The following is a 27,211-nucleotide window of genomic DNA, read 5'->3' as shown; positions in this document are numbered from 1 at the left end:
CTTGTGGTGTGGCATGTTAGAGAAGGAAGGGAAGACTGGGAAGTGAAAGCTTGGAAAAGTGTCGAGTACTGGTAAAGGTATATTTCTCTAAGTGCTGCTTTGGAATAGTTAAAGGCACTATAGATGATGGTATTAGCTGGAGAATGTCCTATGCCGCTGCTGTCAGACTGTATCTTAGACGCTGAGCATCACGTCTTACACAGCTGTCCTCTCCGTGGTCCTCTTCAGGGTGGCCTTTACACCACGCTCACTCTAGCCTGTTTCTCAGGTGTAATGGTATACCATATATATATATACGTGGTTTCTCTTGGTATAATGTAACAGCTAATCGTCTGCATAAGGCATCCATGACAGCTCTGTATTCAAGGAAATCACCTCTTCAGCTTCACATCTCGTTCCGTATCTCTCCCCACCATACAATAATCATTTCAGTGTTTGGTGTGCCACGTGTTTCCCATCCTGTGACTTAGCAGATGCTGGCAAAGCAGGAGCTTGACGTGATCTCAGTGGGATTTTTACCGTGCCCAGGCAAGGACCGTTCTTCGTTAGTCTACTCCAAGCTCTGCTCAGGGCCTGGTGTAGTTTGTGGTGCTGTCCCTGATGGTTTCTGTGGAAAGAATCCAGTTCAGCACTTTGTGATGTATGCTTAAAATCAGCTCTTACTGTTTGTGATGCTTTTCCAGCTCTCAACTGTCCTTTGCCTCATGTGGCATAAAGCTGCGTGCTCCTTATAGCTTAATGTTTTTGGTTCGTATATGATGGTTCATATATAGCAGGGCATAAAGCCATACTCTGGGGTAAAGGCAAGCTTTTGTTCTATTGTGATCACTCAGGTTCAGGAAACTTCTTGATGTAACTGAAACGTTGTAGGAGATGAATAATTAAGTTGAGGCTGAATTGTAATTTATGTCCCTTTTGTGAAGAAGGATAATATCGCTTAAAAAAAATCATTTTCATTTCATCTTCTGTTGTTTTTTTTCCCCTTTAAATTTTGAGAGCAGTATCACTTTTGATTACTGTCTCATCCACTAGATGCACTTGTCCTTTCAGCTAGCCAGGCATGTATGTTAGACTTCCTTTCTAGTTACCAGATTTGGAAATGGCAAGAGAGTTGAATCCCTTATCCTAGATCAAGATTTTCACATTTGCCTCCACTTGCAAATCTGACCCGAGCTTCTGTTGTTGTTAGCCTTTTTGGCTAACAATGGAAGCATCTGTCTTAAGAGAGACCAGCAGCAGCTTTGAGAGAAAGGTGTTGGCATTGTTGAGGCATTTTCTGCATTTGCATTCTTCCCTTTCACTTTAAATGTGAAACAAATAAGTAAATTAACAAACTAATCTTTTTGTAGACCTTTCAGCTTGTCTGCATGTAAACAGCAAAGCAGGGGTGCTGAGTACTAAAACAAATAGTTTTGTGTATCTTGAAAGTTTCAGATTGCATTTGGTCTTAATACATTTTTTATTATAATTTTCTTGTCCTTCACCACCAAGAAAATGTCCAAATAAGCATTGTGTTACATAGAAAGCATAAACAAGACCTTTCAAGCAAAAGATCTTTTGTTTATTTTTTATACATTGTACACTGCTGACAGCACCAAGAAGCTGAACCCACAATTCCAAAAAATAAAAATAAAAATCTTAGGCCTGCCTGAACTGATAGTAGTGTTGGCCAGATTGGGCCTACGTCTTTAAGAATAGAGGTTATTGTGGTATACCATGTGCCGTTGGCCAAATTACTTTGTTTTTAGTCAAACAAGTGAGAGTAACCACTCTTTAAATCATTATTGTCTATATTAACCTCAATATAAATGTTCCCTTTATAGCAATTACTGCTGTAGAAGCACTGAGGGCATGGGGGAATGGTGGTCGTGCTATATTTAGGCAGCCATTCAGAAGGAAATTTTGCCTAGGGTCTGTAAACATACCACAGGAACTCAAAAAAAAAAAAATATATTGCTGAGTTGCTGACATATGGAAGCTTAAAAAGACAAAGCTTTCCTGCATTCCATATTCATCTCGCTCTTTTTATTCTGATTACTGAAAGAAATACTGCTGGGGGGTGCTGCTGTGTAAGCTGGCTGTGAAGGAGTTAGTGATGATAAATCGGTAGAAGACATTTTCTTTTTACAGTATTTCCAACTTTGCAACTGAGGGCTGTCTTGTGAGTACTTGCTTCATTTTTTTTAAGCTGCATTTATTATCTGTTGATAATACTTTTTAGGTCTGATTCAGACATGCAGGAGAGAGCGGTAAACAAAGACTGGAATATTTAGAAATAACTGGCAACTTATGGAGGTCCTGTGAGCTTCATGTATTAGCCGATTTTGTTTTCTTACAGTCAGTTTTTCCTCTAGTAGTTCATAAACAAAAGCAAATTTCAAGTTAAATATGTGTCAGAAACACTCATTTTTTCCCCCACTTTGTTCTGTTGAAATTTCTCAGGAGTCTGCACACAAAATGGAACAGTAATTCGACTAGTACATTAATTTATATTTAACCAACATGAAATATGAAGTTGCTGCTGTGCGAATTTAACGTACAGATAAACAACAGAAAAACAATTTAACATGCAACGTTGAGAGACCTAAATGACATAACATACACATACTATGGGAAGTGTCTTAATTACTTGCATAGAAATTTTATATGCAATGTCATGATCATTAGAATACTTAGTTTATTACAGAATTTATTAATTTCTGTCTGTTCTCTGTCACAGGAACTCATTATACAATGACAAATGGAGGAAGCATCAACAGTTCAACGCATTTACTGGATCTTCTGGATGAACCAATTCCTGGAGTAGGAACGTACGATGACTTCCATACCATTGACTGGGTTCGAGAGAAGTGCAAAGACAGAGAAAGGCATAGACGGGTACATGAGATAAATAGCAGTACTTGGAATTTATTTTGGCTTGGGTGTTGGTGTTGAGATCTGGTCTAGTAATACATATAAATACGTGCAGACTTTTAAATTTGTAAGTATTTACATCAGGTAGAACCACTCTAATGCTATAAAAAAACAACAACAAAAAAAGTGTCATTGATACCTGCAGTTGTGCAACAGTATTATAACTTTAAAAGAAAGCTGTAACTTAACAGAGTGGGAACAGGTGTGTCATGCCCCCTTGACATTTTTAGAGTACTGCGTTTATTGCAATGGTTGTATATTTAAAGCTACATTACAGTGTAGATGAACTTTTAACAGTATGGTAGTGCTTGTGGTGGTACCTGTACTGGTATAGGTGTATGTCTGCTACTGCTATGCAGTGCTCTCGTTGTTTTGACTGTGAACAGTGAAATTCTCATATCTAAAATATTAGAGTCTAACTATTTAACAAAAAAGTAGTCCCAGTAAGCATAGGAAATGTCCCTTCCACTCTTCCATCACAAAACTTTCTTTTCTTCTCCTCTTTATTCATTTCTTCAGAAGATCTTCAAAGTTCAGCCTGTTCACCGGTATCAGTGTACTCTGCTACAGGTTCTTTCATGAACTGGACTCTGGTTGTATTACTGTTGTACAAGTTACCATCAGTCTTGTAATAGATCTGTTTAGTAGCCTTTTAGGAGGAAATACACTATTTGGAGCCTTATTGCCAAACTTTTGGAATCCTTACAGTAATTTACTTTAAAAATAAAGCAGATTCGGAGATTTCCTTGCCTAGTATTTGTGCTTCCTTGATTTATTCCCCTCCCGCCCATGCACCTTGTTTGTTGTACATGCTTTCTCCCTCCTTTTACAGTATGAAAAAAAAATTAAGACAGTTACATAATAAAACATGTTGAGGACAAATTTTGACTACATGCACAAAGTAAAGTAAATAAAGCTAAAATGATTTTTTTTTTCCGTATAGTACCATTAGATGTCATTGGTTATAGTTGTTTAGAAGGGTCAGGTAGTTGTCTATGTTTTTCATTTTTTTCTGTTCTTTTTTGGTGTGGTATTTGGTTTAAACATAAAAGAAAAATGTTTATATTTGGACTAGAAGCTTAGTAATTAATCTGAGCTAATTAATCTGAGTTACATGGAATAGCTTATTAGTAACATACTAAAAGAAATACAGTATTTCCGGTTCAGTGTAAATCATTGAAGATTTAGGAGAGAAATAATTTTACAATTTACACGTTCTAGACATTGCCGACAGTATTCATTTTACCTTCCTCTGTCAGTTACTAGATATCTGAATAATTAAGTTTATTTTATGCAGTAATACTGGGAGAATGCTTGTAGCTTAAAGAGTGGGTATGTTTGCCTGCAGTTTGCATCACGCAGTTACTTATACATACTTTTTTCTCCTGTTATTAAAAAAACACGTGCAACTATTCATAATGATTTCTCTTTGCAGATTAACAGCAAGAAGAAAGAATCAGCATGGGAGATGACAAAAAGCTTGTATGATGCATGGTCAGGATGGCTCGTAGTCACACTAACTGGCTTGGCATCAGGTAATTTAAAAAAAGAGAGTATTTCTTTACATTTCATTTGTGTATTGTTCACCAACTTGGATAAGAGCTAGTTCAGGCTAGTGTTGTAATTTCATTAAGGGAGGAAAAGAGTCACTATCTTGATATACAGACCTTAGTGTTTTCGGGGAGAGGATTTACTAAGGGAAACAAAACCCTTTACCACTTGGTTTATTTTAAGATGAATTTTTATAGCTGAAATTGTTTGATAGTTTGTGGCCGCACTGTGATGCAGTGCTACTTTCTACCGGCACAGTTTCAAGTGACCAAAATATGCAGAAGCAAGATGTTGCAAATGTTTTGCTCAGTTTTTCCAAAGAAATATTTTAAACAGAAATATTAGATTTAAGTCCTAGGAGGATTTGATTAGTTGCAGAATATAGAAATGTCTGTTAAAAGGCATGGGAAGTGTATAATTACTACTTAAATGTATACATAATCACTCACAAATCACATATAAATTAATATATATGCAAAATGTGTAGCATGTTTATATACCTCTGAATATACAAAGTGGGAGTGTATAATTGCTGGAAATTGCTTATGTTAATTTGAGTGGGAAAGTGCAGTGTTGTTTTCTTGTGTGGTTTTTTTCTCCCCCTCCAAAGCTGCAATGTATATTAAAATAGCTTTACTGTGCTTCAGAGCACCAAAGCTAGCAAATTCTGGCCATGAACATTGCTCAGGTTTTGCAGTTTCAGTTGTTTTATGTCGTATCTGTCCAGTGAATCTCAAATGGTACAACCTTGATTTCTGTCAGGAAAAGGTCTTAGTTTATGTATTTCAATTAATGTAGTTTAAATTCTGTTCTACTGAAATACTGACTTAGACCTTGTTTGGCCCAGAATCTTAAACTGATGGTGTATGGAGGTAAGTAAATGTGAACCGGCGTTAGTTCTCTACTGCCAGCTCATACAAGTAAGTCCATGGGCTGTCTCTAGACAACTTTCTCTGGTAGCGATTAATACCTTAAAAATAGGAAATTATAACTAATTAACAGTTGTATACATTCTCAAAAATACTGACTTCAGATGCAGTTTTGCAGAACACTGGTACCGTGAAAAAGGTATTTGGTTTTTGTAAATATTTTTGTGATTTAAAAAAAAAAAGCTTTGAGTTGGAGAAGTGCTTAGCATCTGTGCTGCTTGTTACCTGTAGTAGGAGGTTTACATGCTCACCATGTTATGGTATTAGGCCATTTTGTGTATCTATTACATGAATGTCATCAGGGTTTGTATGGTCTTCTATTTATGGTGTTCTAAAACCTTTGTTGGCAAGGTAAGAATTTTTATTTTTTTTAAAATATGTATTTACAAAATATACTAAAATAGTTCATGAGTTCTTTGAGGCATGGTAAGATATTGTGTCAGAAAGTATATTGTCTCTTTTGTCAGAAAAATATTAGTCATCTTTTGACTCTTAACTCTGTAGTATCAGTGGACTGTTGGAGAAGTACGGCGTAGGGATTAAAAAAATACGTCTTTCTGGGCCCTCCGGTATGAGACAGTTAGACATACTGGAGAAGGTCCAGCAGAGGGTCTGCAGCACCTCTCCTGTGAGTAGTGGCCAAAAGAGCTGGGCATGTGCAGCCTGGAGAACAGAAGGCTCGGGGGGAGATCTCATCAGTATCTATAAATACCTAAAGGAGGGTGCAAAGAAGATGTAGGCAGGCTCTTTTCAGTGGTGCCCAGAGCCAGGACAGGACGGAGTGGGCAGAAACTTGATGGAACAAGAGGTTCCATCTAAACATCAGGAGGCATTTCTGTGCTGTGCAGCTGATGGAGCACTGGTAATAGGGTGCTGTACAGAGGCTGTGGTCTCTCTCCTTGGAGATCTCCTGAAGCCTCCTGGACATGGTCCTGGGCAGCCTGCTCTGGGAGCAGGGGCTTGGACCAGAGGACCTCCAGAGGTCTCTGCCAACCTCAGCCATGCTGGGATTTTGAGTGATTCTGGGATCCAACTTGGGAAATAACAAAAGGTACCAGATTCTTCAGCAAATATCTTACTATACTGGAAATATAACATATTCCTCGAAATCAATAATGTTTGAAATGTCATTTTCTTTAGGCTTTCTGTAACTTCAGTTTATATAAGTTAATGCCATCCCACTTCATTTTAGGTGCTCTTGTTGTTTCCACTTCCTAGAACATTAACGCAGAACTGTTCTACAACAGGGGCACTGGCAGGATTAATCGATATTGCTGCTGACTGGATGACTGACTTAAAGGAAGGCATTTGCCTTAGTGCTTTGTGGTTTAACCATGAACAGTGTTGCTGGGGTTCAAATGAGACCACGTTTGAAGAGAGAGATAAATGTCCACAGTGGAAAACATGGGCAGAACTAATAATTGGGCAAGCAGAGGTAAGTATATGCCCCTTCTTTGAAGGCATTTGCTCTACTGAGCAAAGAAAAGAATGGTCTTAAGGCCAGGGTACTAAATTGGGCTTTGGGTTCTACTATTGCTCAGTTTTTCGGCATTTTAATTGATTAATTAGTTACGCTCTAATAAATGTGCATTTTATATACTGCAAGAGGACTTGGAGTATTGCGGGTGTAAGGAATTTGTAAGGAGAGTATAGAACTGTTAATAACAGGAGCTTTTATTCTTGATCATACTAAACAAAAAACTAAACAGATATGAAGTCTGTATTGTCCTTGGATAATTAAGAATATTGTTTTTAGTTTTTCTAGCATAAAACCTTTTTAATAAAGAAGACTTAGTATTCAGTAGATCTTAGGCATTTTTATAGCTATTAGGTGCTGTACTATGTTTGTTTTTATCTTGTTTGTTTGTTTGTTAATGTGAAGTCTTAGAACACTAACTTGTATAACCCAGTCTTTGCTGATGTGCAAAGGGCTATGCTTTTCAGTACTTCTGTTATTTTAAGCAGTGACTGCTCCTACATCAGATTTGTATTCTGACGTTTTGGGGTTTTTCTTTTTTTCTTTAGGGTCCAGGTTCATACATAATGAACTACATAATGTACATTTTCTGGGCTTTGAGCTTTGCCTTTTTAGCAGTTTCTCTGGTGAAGGTATTTGCTCCATATGCCTGTGGCTCTGGGATACCTGAGGTGAGGTGTAAATAATAATTACATTACAGATGTTTCATATTGGCGTGAAAATTCCTGCTGCTTTACAGGGTCAGGGAGAAACCAAGAGGAAGGGCCTTGTGACTTTGAAATACATTACATTATTTAAATTTGAATATTCCTATTAATTGTGCCAACTGTTGCTGAAAAAAGGAGGTGCTGTGAAGCTTCAGGTACGGAGTGCATAGGTTTTGGCGTCATGCTTGTGGCTGGACTACGTTTTGTGGAAATACTTAGCCTAAGAGAGTAAACTTCTGAAGAGTTATTTCCCAGCACCCCTCCAAACCTTGTCCTGCAGTGATCAGAGAGCAGAGGATCATTGACAGAATGTGGGTCGACTATCAGCTTTCAAAGCAAATTGTGTAGTATCCCTGGAAACTCATCTTTTTACAGTTGCTCTCTGCAACTATGCACAGAGTGTGGTGGGGGATGGGGGAGGACGACAAAGTAAAATTCCGGTCAGTCACACTTCTCCAGTCATTCTGTAAATATTTTCCATGTATTTGTACTGCAGAAATTGAAGGAGAAATCCTGCCTTTGTGTAAGTCTCAAGATCTGTGGTGTTACTCCAGAAAAGATTTCATCCTAAATTGGTCTCCAAATATAGATAACCTTTACTTTCTAGACACAGCTGGCCAGTGTTTTGTGCATGTCGTATTTATAGATATGTTGTTCTTTGATTTGATAACTGCATTATTTTCTATATACAGGCATATTTGCAGGCCAGTAACGTGACATTGTTAGGAAAAGTAAAGTCCTAGGAAAGTGAAAGACACTTTCTAGTGAAAGAGGCTGATCTTTTCCATCTTCATGTCAACAAATCTTTTGCTATATCTTTCTGTAGAGGGAAAAAAACAGGGAATACAGAAAAATAGAAAGGGGTGTAATTGATGCAAGGGTGAGATGTCTTAGTGTAGTGCAATAGTATAGTGTTTGCAGGTTTGTTTTTTCCTTCAGGAATTTTCTGACTTTCATTTGACAATTTACGTAATAAACCAGCGAATGCAGTCCTAGAAACCACTGCAGATATGTTTTCTACCAAATGTAATTGATGTTGTTGTTGTACATTATTCTCTGTTGTACAGTAAGTTGCAAATGAAAAGCCTCTGGCAACCAAATGGGCTCTGTGTAGTAATCAGAATGATGCATGCTTTAATGTCTGACAGAGTTAGCCCTTTTGAAAGGCTGTTTTTGAAGTTAAATGTCTAAAATGATAAAAGTAATTATTTACTGAAGAAAGTCGAATACAGTAGCAATTTTTTTTCTTCCAGATAAAAACTATTTTGAGCGGCTTCATCATCAGAGGTTATTTGGGAAAGTGGACTTTGATGATAAAAACCATCACTTTAGTCTTGGCTGTAGCATCGGGTTTGAGTTTAGGAAAGGAAGGTCCCTTGGTACATGTTGCCTGCTGCTGTGGGAATATTTTTTCCTACCTCTTTCCAAAGTACAGCACAAATGAAGCTAAAAAACGAGAGGTAAGTTTTTGTAAAATGATTTCTAGAACGTATCGATTTTCCATATGTTTTGTAAAAATAAAAAAATAAAAAAATAAAAAATCCAAACACTGATTTGTTTAGAAGATATTTGTTCTCTCAGGGTGTGTTTAGGCTTGAATTATCTATGGCTCTTCATTGTGTTAAGACCCTAGCATTCTCTAAGGCAAACTGTTTCCATGTTTCCATGTCAGAGCATTTCTGCATTTTTCCCATCTCAGTTACCATTCGATTTTTCCTTAAATTCTTTCTTTTTCTTCTTCTTGACTCTATATTTTGCCAATCATCTCCAGTTTTGTGTGAGGACAGCAGAGAATTTCTGAACTGATGAACAAAGTGCTCCTGGGAAAGGGTTGGCGACAACAGTGTTTTTGGCTCTTCACCTGTTTTTTTGTTGTTGTTGGCAGTTAAGAGCCATACTATTGAAAACAAGCATAATGATAGTGAGTAGCAAGATGTAACATTGTTTTTAATATAATAAAATTTCCACATTGTAAAATAAGAAAGAGTGTTGCCCCAGCTGTGCTGTAGTACTCTCACTCTCAAGTTCCATGCTTCTTGAAGAAGACTGCAGACTGTATAGGAAACTTGGATTCACTTCCAGTTTCAAAGCAGTGCATTCTTAAGTAAATCATTTATTTTCCATGGTTTCGTTGTTCATCTCGAGTGTGATAATTCTTGGAGTTTCTCTGTGCATTCTTCCACAGGTATGTAAGTGCTTCAGGGGCCACTGTTCTTGCAAGGATATTGTTATTGTCTGATATTGTTACAATTAACATGCACTTGAACCAGCCTCATGCATTGAATTTAATTCATCCATGATGCTGCAGGACCATCTGCTTCTTTGTTTCCTAATAATTTTTCTCTTAATCTTCGTTCACCTTATGCCTTTTTGAAAGTTTTTGCCTGAAGAGTACTGAGTGCAAATCTACAGGACTGATTTAAAAACTGCATAGTCTGTCACTGATTTTTTTCTTTGCAATGAGTAATATTTGCAGTAGGTGGACTTCTTTACTACATACGTGTTCTGGTACAGGGAAAGCTCGCTACAATTTCTCGAAAAAGAGCTATCAGCAGTTTCATATTGAACCACAGGCTTCTTTTGGGAGGATGCTTGGAGGAGCATCCATGGCTTCATTGTGGCTAGTATCTCGTCAGCAGCTGCTATGGGCACTGGCCACATTTAATAAGCATTCTGATACACTCACCTGATGCTTTTCTGTTATCAAGTCTGTGTCCTAGACAGAAACATAGCAGAAACTGATAACTGTAATGAGATTGTGTTTTTCATTTTCAGAGCATATCACAGACTGTGAAAAACCCTTTACTGCTGTCTTTTCTAGGTGTTGTCAGCTGCCTCAGCAGCAGGAGTATCTGTAGCCTTTGGTGCCCCAATTGGTGGAGTCCTTTTCAGTCTGGAGGAGGTATGTCAAGAGATGGCATTAAAGGAAAAATGATTTAAAAATATGTTTTGTTATGAAAAATCTCAGATTCCTTTAAGCTGTGGAGTTTTTCCTAAGAGAGAAGTTATTTTAGGACCCACATTTCAAAATGATGAGTCCTGTTATAGGCAAACTCTTTAAGATTTTTTTTCTTTTCTCTGGATGAATGTCAACTTTGCTTTATTTTCAAGTATATTTTTCTGGAGAATTGCTGAGTCAATAAGTACAGTTTACATAGAGAGAGGCACCAGTCTTTCACTCTGTAAATGCATTCTAAAAAGTGAAAATTGTGGGACTTCTTTTTTCATTTTGTAAGAGGCTTTAGAAATCTCTTTGACAGTTCAGTCATTCCTTCAAACATTTTCTTCAAAGTTTCAGACACTGAACAAAAGTGAATACATTAATTATTAATAAAACAAATACACTATAATAAAACCACCGAGGCCATCAAACTATTTTCACTAAGAAATGTTTCTTGTTAAATTAGTTTTCAACATTTTTTGTTTCAAAAACAATGTTATTTAGATCATTAGCAGTTTTTAAGAAATTCCACATGTTAATGGTCTTCTAAAAATCTCCAAACTGAGTGGGAGGGAGGGGGAAGGAAGGAAAGTATACTTGTATAATTTCCCTATATCATTAAGGGATTTTGAAGAATTATTTTGTTGCAAAACAAACAGGCTGAGAAGACTCTCAAAATTTCAGTCATGTTGTATGGGGCTTAAGTGTGAATTTGCATGTTGTATTTAAATTTTTGTTGTTGTTGTTTTAACAATACTTCATAAAAACACACATCTGCCAGAAACCCTTCACTGTTGGCTGAAAGGAGATGAAACAGTATTAGCGGGAAGTTTGAGAGAACAGCTAATAACCGATCTGGTGTTTGTTGAATGCTAGGAAGAGATGCTTATAAACAGAGATGGTTTTAAGCATAAATTACTCTCTGTTTTTTCTTACAACAGCAGTGGTTTCAGTGTTGCTTTAGTATAGGTCTTGAAACTGATCTAAGTATGAATTGTTTTAGAGCTTTATAAAAATGTATTATGTGCTGGAGCTCCAGTGCTCCAAGTGATAGGAATAGTACTGATAATATGACTTTTTTCCTCAGTATATATAGCATGTGATCAACAGAACTGTAATACATGCATGAAACAGTCTTTTCCAGTATCTTTAACTGGATCACTAACAATTCTCATGTATTGCCTTTTGCAGGTCAGTTATTATTTCCCCCTGAAAACTTTATGGAGATCATTTTTTGCTGCTTTAGTAGCTGCGTTTGTTTTAAGGTCCATCAATCCTTTTGGTAATAGCCGCCTAGTTCTTTTTTATGTGGAATATCACACTCCTTGGTACCTTTTTGAACTGCTTCCTTTTATTCTTCTGGGAGTATTTGGTGGGCTCTGGGGAGCATTTTTCATTCGAGCGAACATCGCGTGGTGTCGTCGACGCAAATCTACGAAATTTGGGAAGTACCCTGTCCTGGAGGTTATTATTGTTGCAGCAATAACGGCTGTCATCGCATTTCCTAATCCATATACAAGGCTAAACACCAGTGAGCTTATTAAAGAGCTGTTCACAGACTGTGGGCCGTTAGAATCCTCCTCCCTCTGTGACTACAGAAATGATATGAACGCAAGCAAAATAGTAGATGATATTCCTGACCGCCCAGCAGGCACCGGAGTTTATTCAGCTATATGGCAGTTGTGTTTAGCACTCATATTTAAAATAATCATGACGGTCTTCACCTTTGGTATCAAGGTAAGTGTGAATGCCATGGCTGCATCATCTACTGTGATTATTTCATTACTGCCTTTCTCATTTTCCATCTCTCAAAGCTAGCATCTTTTTATAGTTTTTTTTAATGTGTAGTTTTAGGTCTCTTAAGGGAAAAAAAACAAAACCGTTTACTGTTGATTAATAAGCAAGTCATGTAGAAAATAATGTTAAGGTTCATTGAATTCAAACTAGCCCTTTGTTTGTTCAGCTGAATAGAAGTAGGTGCTAAATTTTATAGACAACAGTAATTGTGTGGATGGAGGGCTGTATGGGCCTGATTCAGCAGTGAGGGTGATTTTAAAATTTCTAAAAGCCAAGTAAAGCTGAGGTCAAACACGACCACTTGGGTTCCTTAGTACTGTCGCATGAAAAACAAAAAAGGCTATATTTCTTGAACTATTGCATCTTTTTTTATCTCCTCTCCTCACTTACCACATTAATGTAATTACCCCAGGCTAAGGGAGCCGATAATGATTTATTTCCTGAAATTTCTAGTATTGCATGTCATGACTAGAAAGCAGGCTCTTTTCATGTGACTGTACTGGAAATTTCCATTACAAAACAATTAATTTTTTTGTCCTTCCTGGACACTTCATTTATCAGTCCTTCAAGCTATTCTCCAACCAGTGTCGGCTTTCTGAGCAGCATGTCCTAACTGCCATGCCTTCACTGTTTTCTGGCTTTTCAGGCTCCCTTTGTACTTTTTTCAGCTACATCAATATTAAATGTTTCTTAACACAAACACGACTTGCAGAATGTCTGCTAAGCAGGATTTGTGTTTAAACTAGCTCCAGTTTTTGACAGTGTACATTGCTATTCGATAATTGCATGCATAAGAAAACACCTTAATATGGGGGTGGTTGAACGCTGGAACAGGTCATGCAGAGAAGTTATGGAGTCTCCATCCTTGGAGATGCTCAAGACCTAATTGGATGCAGTCCTGGGCAACCTGCTGTAGCTGATCCTGCTTGAACCAGGACTAAAAAGGGAGTGGGCATTGGGCTAGACAATCTGGAGAGCTCCTTTCCACCCCCAACCATTCTGTGATTGATCGAACAGTATTGTCTTGTGTTTCTCGCCTGTTGGTATTTGAGAATATGTTGCAGTCTGTTATTTGATGTTATATTCCATAGGTTGTTTGATGGGTAAGATAAATCTGTTGGGTATATGTGAAACGTTAGTCTTCTATAAGTCAGAATTTCACCTATCATACTACAGTTCTGTTGTATAGAATTTCACTTATCTAGGGCTGTGCCTTTTAAGCATTACAACATTTATTACCATTTAAGTATTATAACTTAGATTCTATCTCTTAGCATTCCTCTGTTCGTGTGCATCTGACTTTTTCATGGAGTTGTCAGCACAGGATCACACTTAGTGTATTAAAATTCACACAGTTACAGAAAGGTAGAGCTTCCTCTTTATTTGGTTTTGGTTCCTTTTCTCATACTTTTAGCACTTGCAATCTGTTGTAAGAATATATTTACCACTTTACAAATAGGCAAGGATTTGTGCTGCAGTTGCTGATGGGATTGTGCTACCTACATTTGTCTGAAGCTTTGAAGCATATGTCAGGTTAAAATGTCAGGCAGTATCTGGAGAAGGGAATGTCACTTGAATATTGTATTTATTTATATTTTGAGCTTTATTTCTGTGAGAGGGGAAAAAAAAAAGAGTTGGTCATGAAATCATTAAATCATGATTAAAATCCTCCGAATTCTCCAGGTCTGTTCCTGGAGCTGTAGCCATGTGCAAACACACAAGTTCTGCCCCTTCCCCTTGGGAGCTGATGGTCTGTGAGGTGAGCAAAGCGACGCAGCTGCCTGTGGGGTCTGGTGATTCCTACTGCTTTTACTGCCATGGACGGGGATCGCCAGAAAGTTGATTGGCAGCACTTATTTTTCAGTCTAACACGGAACAACACTGCAAGAGTAAATAGATTGTATACATATGTACAGTATATGTATATAATGGACTGTTTATTTTCAGTGGACTTGTTCTGCGTTTAATTGCTGATGATGAACAGTTTGGGATGGGATTGCAGATTGGCCTCAGGCCTGGACTGGTATCCAACTACTCTACTAAAGAAGTGGAAATGTGCACATATATCCTGATTCCTTGCTTGTTTCAAAGATAGTACATGTGCCAGAGTATAAGCCATTTTCTCTGAAGTATACCTTCAGTTAGGCTGGCATGCACTGGAAGAGATAGCTGAGACAGGGTGGAACCTACTTGGTTTTCTTTGCTCTTTCTGTGTGAAGGTTCCTCTCCACTTCGTGACGTGTGATTCAGAGGCTTGGGGAAAGGGATGCAACTGTGAAATTGTAATCAGTTAGACCTGTAACCGTTATCTAGTTGTGATGAAACGAAGAGGAGTTAAATGCACAAAAAATATATGTTAACAAAGAATAAGAAACAATCTCGATGTAATTTCCATTTGGAGCCTGAATTTCTGTGGCATACTCCTGACAGACTAGGATCTAGGCAGTTTCAAAGATACATTCAAATACTTCTAAGTCTGAAATGCTAGTTTTTCAGGGTATAGTACTGCTCACGAAGAAATAATTTTACTCAGGAAAAAAATGTATTTTAACAGTTAAAAAGGGGCTTAGAAACAATTGTGGGAAATAGTAGTAGTGAGATAAATGCATGATTGGGATATTATGCTAAAATGACAGCATTGAATACTACTGCCATCAGCACTGAAAATATTAGGTAATTCAGGAATGGGAATGAAGGATTACTAAACCTTTCAACAAAACTCATGCAGCTGACTTTCAGACAGACTTTGGTGTATTGATTTGTCCTTGGTTTGCATGTTAGAAATTATTTGCAACCATAAATATTGATAATATAATAATGTGAATAGGTTCTGAAATACAGTTTTGCATCAGCTACTGGATTCCAGGGTAAAATCCCCAGTTTGGAATTGCATAATACTTACATTTCACAGCTCTGCAGTGGAAAAATAAATAATTGGTGTTTCCTATTATACCAGTAGTGCAATTTTGTAATGAAATTATTGGACAAGATGAGTTTAGATTTGTTTAGATGCAAAGTAAGAATTTTACTGCTTGTGGTTAAGATTTGCACTTCAGCCATAGTGGAATGTATTTCTGATACCAACAGATGCTGTGAGGAGAAGCAGCAGGCTTTTCCGGTTTAATGACACATTTAGATGCAGTATGTTTTTTTGTGTGTGTTTTTTTTTGTTTTGAAAGATTAGCTTCCTAAGGAGGAGAAAAGATGCACAACAGTGGTTTCTCAGATGAACCCTCATTTCTCACTCTTGCTGCTACTGATATAAGCTTGCAGTAAGATTTCACTAAACCATTCTGCTATGACAAGGCTATGTGGCCTTTCCAGGTTTTAGTTAATAACAGAAAAAAAGATTAAATAACTAAAATTACAGCAGAAACATGCTTGTGTTTTTTTTGTTTTTGTTATGTTTTAACAGAAATGTTACCTGCTTTTTTTTTAACAGCAGTTTACCTGCCTCTTAGTGTACTTAGTGTTCTATATGCACTACTTCATTTGGAGAATCGTGTTACAGTAGGCGAAGCTTCTTTTTAAAATGACCTGTTTTGTTCGTCGTGTGATTTATAGGAGCTGGGAAGCAACTTGTGAAGGCAATCCTTCTGTGTGCAAAGCTTGTTTAGTAAGTGAATGTTGGTTTAGAGGAACGTGAGGTATAATAAGGGAGATGAGAAATCAAAGAGTTTTCAGTACTAGTAGCATGGCTCAGATTGGGCAAACATACATTGGACAGAATTGTGCTGTTAGCACTGAGAATATAGTTTGTGGTTCTGTATCGGTAATAGATTTGCTCTAAAATACAGTGAAATGCAAATAAATGTGCTCATAAAATGGATTCCGCTAACTAAGTTGGTCAGGGGTATGAGTAGCATTGTGTTAAGTTTTACTAGCCTTGCAATGTCAGTTTACGTGTTTTTAACATGACAGTTTCAGTATTTGCATTTCTTTTGGAGGGAAGAAGAAAACAAACAACAGCACACCAATTCTAAAAATATGCATCAAATATGTTCCCATGAGCATGACAGCAGTTCTTCTGTTTCTGTTGTAGGTTCCATCTGGGTTGTTCATACCTAGCATGGCAATTGGAGCCATAGCAGGAAGGATTGTAGGAATTGCAGTGGAGCAGCTGGCTTATTACCATCACGACTGGTTCATTTTCAAAGAATGGTGTGAAGTTGGAGCTGACTGCATTACACCTGGTCTTTATGCCATGGTTGGTGCTGCTGCATGCTTAGGTAATTAAATTGCAACAAAATAGATGTCAGATTTTTTTCTGTTACCAAAATAACAATGAAAAATGAAGGGAGGTATAAACATGGGCAGTATTGGAACACCTTCTCATGTGGACTTCCCTCTCTTCAGAAGACTGCACTTATCTACAGGAAACCATCAGATGCTTACGATCTGAAGAGCAACATGAAATTGAAATTGATTATATGATGAGAAATAGAAAAATTTAAATAGGAGTGTTTGATGTCTCTTTTTGGCATCAATAGATGTTACTACGACGTCAGCTAGAAAACACTCTTGAAATGTATAGAGGACTTAAAGAGTCAAGTACTGTTGAAATTGTTATAAGGAGCTGATGTGATCTGCTGCCACTTCTGCATGAATTGTAACAAATGTTCTTTAAATTCATAATGTAAATAAAACTTTCAGAAGTGCCTAATGATTTGGGGAGTCTGGTTAGACATACTTTTAAGTCTGTTTTACAAAGTGCTGAAATTCAGCTTCACTCAAAGATGCTGAAGTTGGGCACCTAAACTAGAAGATCTCTGAAGGTCTTGTCTTGTCCTGATTTAGTTACCTTAGAAGTTAAACTTAAAAGGTATTAGTGTAGCTCTGGCAAAAGTAGTGTTTTTTCCTTAGGGAAGAGTATTTGACCAATCAAATGTACCAGAGGAACAAATGTAGTTCTTGGAGAGGTTGTGTTTTTTTTTTTTAATAGTTCAATGTGAATCACTTTTGAATGCGTTGAAAGAAGGAACATGTGTTCTTATTGAATGAAGAAGATATGGTATCAGAAACCTTTGTGGAACAAACATCTTACTAATAAAAGAGAAATATAATCCATGTCTTGTCCCATTGTCAAGAAAGATTGAATCAGCTCAGAATTCTCATTAAGTTTTATGGTTCAACAGCAGCATTAAATTCTTAATACTTTGGACAATACAGCTGTTGAATTGCTAGCTGTTCCTTCCCTGCATTAGTACTGTTCTTTTTCCAAATTATTGTCTTACTGGGTTTCCTTATTTCTCAGTATTTTTAACTTAAGATTGGCTTCAAAAAAGACATAATTTTATTCATAGTTTGCATGAAACAACAGCACAAAGTTATGTTTGCAGTTCTCAACAGGAAGGCAGGAAAACTAAACTCAATATTACTTGATTGTAGAATGTTAATGGCTACCATTTTTCTTGCAGGCGGCGTGACAAGGATGACTGTGTCCCTGGTAGTTATTGTCTTTGAGCTAACAGGAGGGCTGGAATATATTGTGCCCCTAATGGCTGCAGTCATGACCAGTAAGTGGGTAGGAGATGCCTTTGGTAGGGAAGGCATCTATGAGGCGCACATCCGACTGAATGGATATCCCTTCTTGGATGCAAAGGAGGAATTTACTCACACAACACTGGCTGCTGATGTAATGAGACCTCGAAGAAGTGATCCGCCGTTAGCAGTTCTGACACAGGATAACATGACAGTTGAAGACATAGAAAACTTGATCAACGAAACCAGCTATAACGGTTTTCCTGTTATTATGTCAAAAGAATCGCAGAGACTGGTGGGCTTTGCTTTAAGAAGAGATTTAACTATCGCAATAGGTAATTATCTTCCAGTATTTTATTGTTATATATTCTAACTGAAATGATTTTAAATCTTAAAACTTGAATGATAGGACAAGGGGATTGGTTTTAAACTAAAAGAGGGGAAATTTAGATTAGATGTTAGGAGGAAATTCTTCTCTCAGAGGGTGGAACAGGTTGCCCAGAGAAGCTGTGGATGCCCCATCCCTGGAGGTGCTCAAGGCCAGGCTGGATGGGGCTTTGGGCAACTTCTGGTGGGAGGTGTCCCTGCCCATGGCAGGGAGTTGGAACTGGGTGGAAGGTCCCTTCCAACCCGAGCTGTTCTATGATGATGATGATAATGACAGCATTTGTCATCTTTATAGGGGGGAGCCATCAACTGAGACTGGCTTTCTTTGTGACAGCTTCTTCAGCAGCTGTCTGCGTGCTTACTGTATGATAGTTTTTCAGTATTTCCACCTCTCCACAGTAAATACAAGTTAATTGTGGGAGTGAGAAGGGTAGTAGCTGAAGAATGGCTAAACCTGCATGGTAGATGGCTGCTCTGATTTCTGCACGAATGCTTCTTGGGGATAAAGCAGTGGCTATAGAAACACAACATCAGGATATCAGCATCTAGGGAATAACAACATCAGATCCTGGTAGTGTTGATTGAATTTTCTGTTTGTACTAAATCATCTTTCTCCAAGAATTTAACATTTTTCTCCCTCTCCTGTCTCCCCCCCAACCCTCAACTTTCTTAAAGAAAGTGCTAGAAAGAAGCAGGAAGGGATTGTTGGCAGTTCCAGGGTCTGTTTTGCCCAGCATACCCCATCGCTTCCAGCAGAAAGCCCTCGGCCTTTGAAGCTTAGGAGCATACTTGACATGAGCCCTTTCACCGTGACAGACCACACGCCCATGGAAATAGTGGTTGATATTTTCCGGAAGCTGGGTTTGAGGCAGTGCCTTGTAACACACAACGGGTGAGTAAAGTGGCAGCAATGCCGTTCATTTTGTTAGACACAGTAACTTTCACTTCTAGGTTCAAAGCTTTCATGGTATTTGGATCCATATAGTTGCTGCTGTATGTCAAGAAGGTGCTGTGCAGTGGCACTTCACTTAAATTCTTACTCTTCCCTTGTATTCCAAGTAAGCAGGCAGTAGTTTATGTTGTCTTAAGATGCTCTGAAAAAAAAACCAGCGCTCATTCAGCAACAGTTTTGTGTGTGCAACTCACTTGTGGAGGAGTCAGAATTTGTGTGATGCAGTCTAAGGCCTGTATTTCCTGCTTGGGTGTGTTCTGTCAATATGAAGTACATCAGCTGTTGAGCTTACCTGGGTTCATAAGAAGCAATGTAGAGAAAGGTCTGTTCAATACCTCCTCTTCTAGAGTTTGGTAATGACAATTACCACCAAGCTATTAGGTTTGGAATACTAAAAACTAAGTAAGTGCTACTAGTTCTGAAACTTCAGTCTGCAACCTTTACTTCTGCACTTTGAAATACTTCAAGAAAGTAATTACAAGATTTGGATGTTTGTAAATATGCCTGTAGGGAGTTGTCATGTGATTACCACTAAATAAATTGGCCCTTGGCATGGAGACAGAGAAATGTTCGTTAAAATTGTCTCTTATCTGATATATTTCTTTTTTTTATTACAAGATCTTTTTCTGAGTACTGTTCTACTTCAACATTCTGCTTTCCTGTATCACTTGTGTTAACCACTTGACATACAGCATTGCAGCTTCTGCCATAATATCTTGCTTTCTCTCTAGCATGTCTTTTAAGTCACCTGAGAAGTGAAACGCTGTCTGTTAATCCACATTATTTAGGATCTCTGTTCATGGGACAAAATCAAGAAACCTGAAATATGGGTGGGATTTATTTTGTTTTGCTGTTGACTGCTGCTCTAAGTGTCAAACATTTAACTACTGCACTGATTTCTAAGGTTTTTTTTTTTTATTCAGGTGTATTTTAAAACAAATGTATTTTAAACGTGCTTTTTTTCTTAAAAAATAAGAAATCAAATATATCAAATGTCAAATAGCTGTTTTCAGAAGTATAAGTAGCTCTTTAAAAACCTTCCTATGCCAGAGAAATGGCATTGTGATCTGACACTTAGAAGTTAGTGCAGACATGCTATTATTCCTGTTTTGTGCAGGGAAATTTGAGTTGATGAAACTTCACTGATACATATTACGATATTTTTTTCCATAGCTTCTGTTGTGGTTGAGTGCTCAAACATTGACATTGATTTCAAAATTGACTCTAAAGAAAGATGAGTCTTGTAAAGCTATGTCAAACTGTACTGTGAGTTCTTAATCACTTTATGATAAAGTATCGATGAGTATGGATGACTTTAAAAATTTGCTGTCTCGTGACACTTGTATTTGTTGTCCTCGTTCAGTTTACAAATTTGTGGTCTTCCATGAGTGTGTCATCCATTACAACAAGGTCAGCAAAGTACTCTGAGTGATACATAGTCACGTGGACATGGAGGACTATTAAATTTTGGCAAATTTCATGCAAGTTGAATTGACATGAAGACACACATCAACTTACTGGTTCTGATCCAATTACAAATAAGAACTGTGCAGAAATTGCTGAGGACAGATACAGATTTATATAAAGACGAAGCTGATTCTTCCTAGCTGTGACTAGAACATCCATTCCAGGGAGTGGATTGATTTTTACCATGGTGAATAAGAAATTTGTCTGTTCCTGGGGACGCCATATAACGCTGCTCTGTAGTGCAGCTTCAAACCTCGATTGCTTTGACTTGACAGTTATTACTTCGGTTATTTAGTGTGGCTTGTTAAAATATAAATAATTTTCTGTAGTTGTGAGGAGAAAATAACAAACAAAGGAAATAAAGTAGATTTTAGTTTCAGTGCCACTGAAATCTGAAGAAAGCTGAATTTGAGGAGAAGGGATGAAGTGTACTTCCCTGACCTGTACCTGATATGAGAAACATTGCACTGGGGTTGCTGAAGATTGAGCATTTTAGAAGACAGACCAAAAAAAAAAAAAGTCTGGGAAAGGGTGCTGACTTTCAAATCATTTTTCATTTAACTATCTCATTAGCTTTCTTGCAACCCATTTTCTTTTTTAGTTTTTCTCTACTCTAGACCTTTTTCATTATGACTAGAACTTTTTTTTATTTGATTTCACACACAGTTATTAGCATAACATGATCTGTTTCAGGATTGTCTTGGGGATCATCACAAAGAAGAACATATTAGAGCATCTCGAGCAACTAAAGCAGCACGTCGAACCCTTGGTGATTAGATATATCAGATCTCATAATTAGACACATTAGAAGTCAGGAAGCATGAAACTTGTGAACTGTTCAGTACTTTTATGACATCGGCTGAACAATGAAATCCTCCTTTACTAAAAATGTGTATTAAAGAAACCATAACAAAAAACAATATGCAAAATCCTTTTGTAGAAATCAGGCTGTTAACTGTGGACGTACTGTTAGTCACAACATTAAAGGAAGGTAAAAAATAGACTTTGATATTCTGTTCTTCAGATCATATAGATCCATCTAGTTGATCTTTTGATTTCCCTCGGTGGGAAAGCATACAGCTAGGAATACCTTTTTTCCTCATAATGTGAAATAAAAAAAATATATATGCTAATTTCTGATTCTGACAGCTTTAAATAGCTGTTAAATAGCGAAGTATCACATCTTTTGAGAAGCAAAGCCAAGCGTGTTTTTAATGTATTGCAGCATTAGATCTTCCCTGTAATCCCTATTTTTCAACGTGATTTTTAGAAGTACTCTTATTCTCAACTAAAGTCTTGCGATTTTATATGAAGTCCTGTGATTCTGCTGCTGTTACCTACAGCAACTAATGTACTCCTTTTTATAAAGTCCAGTGAAATCAAGCCACTAAATGGCATGCTAATACATTTACTATTTACTTCAGAATCTAGAAACTGTTTTAACCGCAATGTTGTGATCTAACCTTAGTTATGAGATAGACTTCTCTTAATTTGGACATGGGTTGCTCTGCAATAGCTGCATTTCTACTAAACCTACCCACCAAGTTTAGCTGCTTATGCGCAAAACATGCTAATTATGTTCTCATTTTATGCTAATATTTCACAAGTATTTCATGCGTCCTTTAATAAGAAAAAAAAAAAAGTACTAACCAGAATAACAAGGGCAGCGGCTCATTCATTCTGCTCTTTGCTTCTCCTGTGATATTACCCTTTTGGACAGTCTCATCCTTTTTGATATTTCACAAAATTATAATTTAAAAAGCAATTAAGACCCTGTCATAAGAGCACAGTATCTAAATTTGAAAATGAAAACTTACTTATTTTCTATTTATTTTCTAAATTTATTTTCTAAAGCTGTAAACTCCAAAACCTAGTTAATCACTGATTATTTTGCAAAAGTTTTGTGGCGAATACAGTGTGCTCCTATGAACATATATTCAGTCTGAGCCAGTGCATCAGACTACAAAGATTCTTATGATTTTAAAAAAAGGAGGGAAGGGGAGTTCAATTTGCTATTAGGATTTTTGGGCCATCAAGTGATACATCACTTCTGATGGCTAGGCTGGCACATACATCCCTTTTGAAATGGGATCAGTATCACTTCTTTTTCATACCTCTTTTTTCTTTGTCCCCCCCCTTTTTTTTTTTTACTTTTTTGTTGGCATATGCTAATCAAAAATTCATTTTTTGTGGAAACAAAGTTAAATAAAAATCGTCATGGTCTCTACTTGTATTACTTGTATTTCATTAAAATGGCCTGCAGCTGTCAGAGACCATCCAATGTGGTGTCTCAGCATTGCTGTGTTTTAACAAACTGGTGGTTACTCAGTATTTTGATTAATAAAATGTTTTTGTCTAAATAAGAAAATCAGGCTGTTTACTTTTGCTCTATCCCTGTCAACAAAAAGGACTTGGCTACAGATGTTGTTCTGGTTTCTTATTTTCCTGCTTGGATTAACATCGGTCTTCCATTTGTACTTTTCAGGCGCCTCCTTGGTATTATAACAAAAAAAGATATCCTCCGTCATATGGCCCAGACGGCAAACCAAGACCCCGCCTCAATAATGTTCAACTGAAACCCATAGCTGAGGAGAGAGAGGAAACTGAAGAGGAGGTTCATTTGTTGAATAGCACAACACTTTAGTCTTGGGAGATACTTCTAAAATCAGAAACGAGAGCTGGGTTTTTGCGTAACAGTGCTGCTGGAAATCAGGAGTTGGTCTGGGGGAAGCTGTGGAGAGGAGGAAGGCTGATGGGAGCGTGGGAAGGGAGAGCTGCTGTCCTGCACTGGATGCGTCCCGAGGCGTCAGGTCTGCCATGATAGTGCAGTGGGAGAGCCGTGCGAGGTGGTGCAATTCTCCAGCCCCAGCCTGGTACTTCAGCATTGAAGAGATGTGTTCTTAGTCCCTGTTTCTGGAGGGATCATTCCGAATTGAGCCATCTTATGGAGATTGAAAGGTCTTGCCCTTTTTACCACTGAAAACTGTTGTGTTAACTCATGAAATGTATAATTATTACACGTCACCTTTCTACATTCCAGAAGAGCTTTATTTCTCTCTCTCCTGAGCCGTAACAAAGCCTCTTTAAAATTGGTGTGCCCTTTTGAAGCAGTTGTTTCTCATATTGAGATGTACTGTGAGTTACTGAGGTTGGATCACAAGAAGGGAGGTTTTTCTTGTGCCATTAAACGTGTAAGTTTGTACATCATGAAATGCTTGGGGCAGTACAGATCCACTGCGACAAAAACAGATGGAACAGGTAATACCTTGCAAGAACCATGCGAGACATCTTTCAGCCCACGCGCTGTCATATGAGAAAAATGAAACGTGAAACTAGAGTTTCAGAGAAAAATACTGTTTTTGCTGCAGAAAATATCAATAATGTGACCTGGTCTTATGCAATTTTTGTATTATTGAAAACACTAGGATATATACCAATGTTGTGCAGTATAAGGAAAAGTACTGCTATCTACTAGTTAAGAGCTGGAACAATTCTGTATACGTGTATCTGGTAAAAATTGCATGCTACAACACTGGAGATATTTTTTTCCCCCCCTTGTAAAATTTGAGACTGCTCATTTTTATTTTTTCTTCTCCACAAAAGATGTTCCACTGCTGACATGGTAGGAAGAAATGTAACTCATAACTTGCACTAAATGTATATTCTTTTTCTTGAAGTTTTACCATTCTTTATTTATATTTTTATGAATTAAAAAATCTATTAAATACAAATCAGTTAATATCTCACATGACTAATTACCTTTTTAATGTGATTTTATAGAATAATTCACAATCCTCTCTGAGTAATGGAGGATTAGCAAATGTTTACAACTAGATGAAAGGTTTAAACAAAATGGTTTCTTTATGATCCAACATGCATATAAGATCATTTTCAAATGTAACTTTCACTGCCGTTACTTTTTGAGCAGATAACTGGAACAGTAATACTAGAAATATTATTAAAAGGAATAAAACTTCAGGGTTTTAAAAAATAATAAAAAGCAACTATAAGTATTAGATTGCTTTTGACTTCTTTTTCCAAGTATTTAGAGCTATAAATGATATGTAGCCACTGAAGATGAGTGGCAGGCCAGAATCAAATCCAGTACTTGAACGTTTGGCAGGACTTCAAAGTTGAGCAGCACCACACAGGGCGGCAGCAGGTGAACTGACCGATTCCTAACATCCGAACTTCTTTCTTTCAGTCACCAATTAATTTGTTTCAGTTATTTTTTCAAACTGTCACAAACACGTGCGGACACAAAGGCAGTGTGCCATAAGTGAAGCAGGGAGGAAAAACCCTAAGAAATACGGCTTGCAGAACTTACAGAATCATGTTTCACAATATGTAGCTAGATAAAATTTCCTTATTAACAGTTATGCCCACAGGACTCCAGAGGTTTAGACGGTTAATGTCTAAAATCTTGGGCATCTCTAAAGCGTTTGTCATAGTTACCTCAAACGTCTTTTCTCAGCAAAGTACTCGGCATGACTTTGTCTTAAAGAATGGTAACATCCTGAAACAACACCCTGGTACTGCTGGCAAGCTCCAAAATAATGTCAGTGCTTTAAGTGCTCTGCTGGATTTTAGCCTATTTTCAGAGTGTAAAACTGCCATCTATCTCATCTCCTGCAGTAACTGGAACCAGTAGAAAGTGTAACGTGCCAGTGGGCTCAGTGTGATCAGCCCCTGTACGAACAGCAGCTGTGGAGCTGAAATGGAGTCCGGCTGTGTTGAGGCTGTTGCGTTGCAGCAACAGGCTGTATTCTTCCAAGCAAAGCCAATGCCAGGGGTTCAGCGTTTGTTCTGGTACGTTGGGTGAACCTGCACAAACTTTATGAAGAGCAGAGTTTGGCTCCCATACAGAAGGCAGCTCTGGAAGTTGTCAGTGATGCTGATCTGTTATCTATTTTTTTTTTCAATAGTGGACGAATATAAATGCACTACATATAGAAAAAATTGCTTTAAATCAGTTTGGAACCTCTGCCATTTCTGATGTTTTCCTCATCCTAAAACACTGCTGTGTATGTACTGTATTAATTTGCACCTGATTCTACAGACTGTACTGTCTGAATTAAAATACAGTTCACACCCCTGCTGTGTTTTATAATTTCAGTATGGATCCCAAGTGCTGCATATAAATTGTGCATCTGTTTACTGTTCTCAGCTGCTAAGCTTTCCCTATTGATATTTAAAATGTCCCTGGTAAACATGCATTAGAAATTCTGATACTGAAGTATGTGTGCCTCTGCTGTTCAACAAAATTTTTCTAATGTAAAACTTCCAGCGCCTTACTCAAGTTCCTAATTTGAAAAAAAAAATGTGGATGGGGAGGGTGAAAGTGTCAGCATTATTATTATTTTTAAACCAATCAGTTGCTGGTTCATGAAGAATGCATACTTTGTTAATCTGTGATGTTGCCTAGAGCTGTATTTAATATTGATCTTAATGTTTTTATTTATAATAGTGTGGTAGAGCTGCATATCATTACAGTAAAAATTCTGATTACTGTGATGATTTAAACAAACATTAAAAACTTCTATATGACCGTTTATTACTTTGACTGTCATGTTTTCTCAGTATTTGTGTTGATTTTTGCATTTAATTTCCCTGAAACAAAATTAACAGCTAGGAATTTTTAATATAAAATTAGTACAAGCTAAAACTTTTTGAAACAGACTTTTTCAGATTTGCCTCAGTTATATAATTGTAGAGTAGCTGGCTTCCCAATTTGAAAATGGTTGGTCCTTCTGTTGTATAAAAGACAGAATTATGTAGTTGCTGCAGAGTGCATTTTTAGTCCCTTTTTTTTTTTTTTTTTCCAAGTAGGGTTAAGTTAGACATCTCTTGCTGACATATTCGTGACGTACCCACACTTCAATATTTCTTCGGTTGGTGTTACAGTTATTAAGCTCTAATTGAGAAGAACAGTTAAAAATGGAAGATCTGTAAGTCCTCACTGTTTTCAGACTTGATACTTAAATATGTGAAAGGTGAATACTTGTGTGATTTACAGGGTGTTAATAAGAAAATCTGCTTGGAACCTGAAAAGATGAGGGAGAGGGGAAGAGATTGAATTTTTAGAAATGTGCTTTTTGTGTATAAAAGTGAATTGAGTGCCCATGAAAAAGTTCATGTATGTGTGTGCTTATGTTTGTTGGAATAAACACAACATTTGTATGCTGATTGAAAGGGAGGGGTGATGGTGTCATCAAATTGTGTACAAAAGTAGATGTAACGCATGACTGAACTGAAAATAGCTTTCTGATTTAAAATTTGAGATAGGCTTTTGCCGTTTGCTGAACTAAAATGAATTATATAGTAATTTATGCAGGAAGGGAGCTTTGGAAGTAGTCATTTGCCGGAAGAAGGGACAATGTTGAAATTTGAGTATATGGTGCTAGGGGGCAATGCGCTTTGTCAGAAGTACTGTCAGCACCAGTAACGATAAACAAACCACTGTGAACGGTCACTCCACTATGGCTGGGCTTGCTGGTTGGCTAAGAGAAAGTGTTAGTTTCCATTGGTTTCTGGACTGTTATCGTAAGCAATAGCCTGAGACTAAAGCCGTGCAATAAAGGGGAAGAAGAGCACCTGTCCAATGATGAT

The 27,211-nt window shown here is 37.4% G+C and overlaps 1 protein-coding gene across 4 annotated transcripts in view; it reads left to right on the top strand.

Moving 5' to 3' along the window:
- CLCN3 (chloride voltage-gated channel 3) overlaps positions 1-26,154 on the top strand; it is a 61,758-nt gene extending 35,604 nt beyond the window's left edge. For 2 of the 4 annotated variants that reach the window (XM_083833585.1, XM_083833586.1), the window contains 12 exons: positions 2,720-2,877; positions 4,349-4,448; positions 6,641-6,828; positions 7,419-7,541; positions 8,831-9,037; positions 10,399-10,479; positions 11,710-12,255; positions 16,358-16,544; positions 17,733-18,131; positions 18,859-19,075; positions 21,296-21,371; positions 23,088-26,154. In XM_083833585.1, coding sequence (XP_083689711.1) covers positions 2,720-2,877; positions 4,349-4,448; positions 6,641-6,828; positions 7,419-7,541; positions 8,831-9,037; positions 10,399-10,479; positions 11,710-12,255; positions 16,358-16,544; positions 17,733-18,131; positions 18,859-19,075; positions 21,296-21,371; positions 23,088-23,246 — 2,441 coding nt within the window. In that variant the 3' untranslated portion in view covers positions 23,247-26,154. The remainder of the gene's footprint in view (positions 1-2,719; positions 2,878-4,348; positions 4,449-6,640; positions 6,829-7,418; positions 7,542-8,830; positions 9,038-10,398; positions 10,480-11,709; positions 12,256-16,357; positions 16,545-17,732; positions 18,132-18,858; positions 19,076-21,295; positions 21,372-23,087) is intronic. The other 2 variants (XM_083833587.1, XM_083833588.1) reach the window with 1 other exon arrangement.
- The last annotated feature ends 1,057 nt before the right edge of the window (positions 26,155-27,211 follow it).

Source organism: Anser anser (assembly GCF_964211835.1).
Source record: "Anser anser genome assembly, chromosome: 4".
Lineage (NCBI taxonomy): Eukaryota > Metazoa > Chordata > Aves > Anseriformes > Anatidae > Anser > Anser anser.
This window is presented reverse-complemented; position numbering and strand designations above follow the sequence as displayed.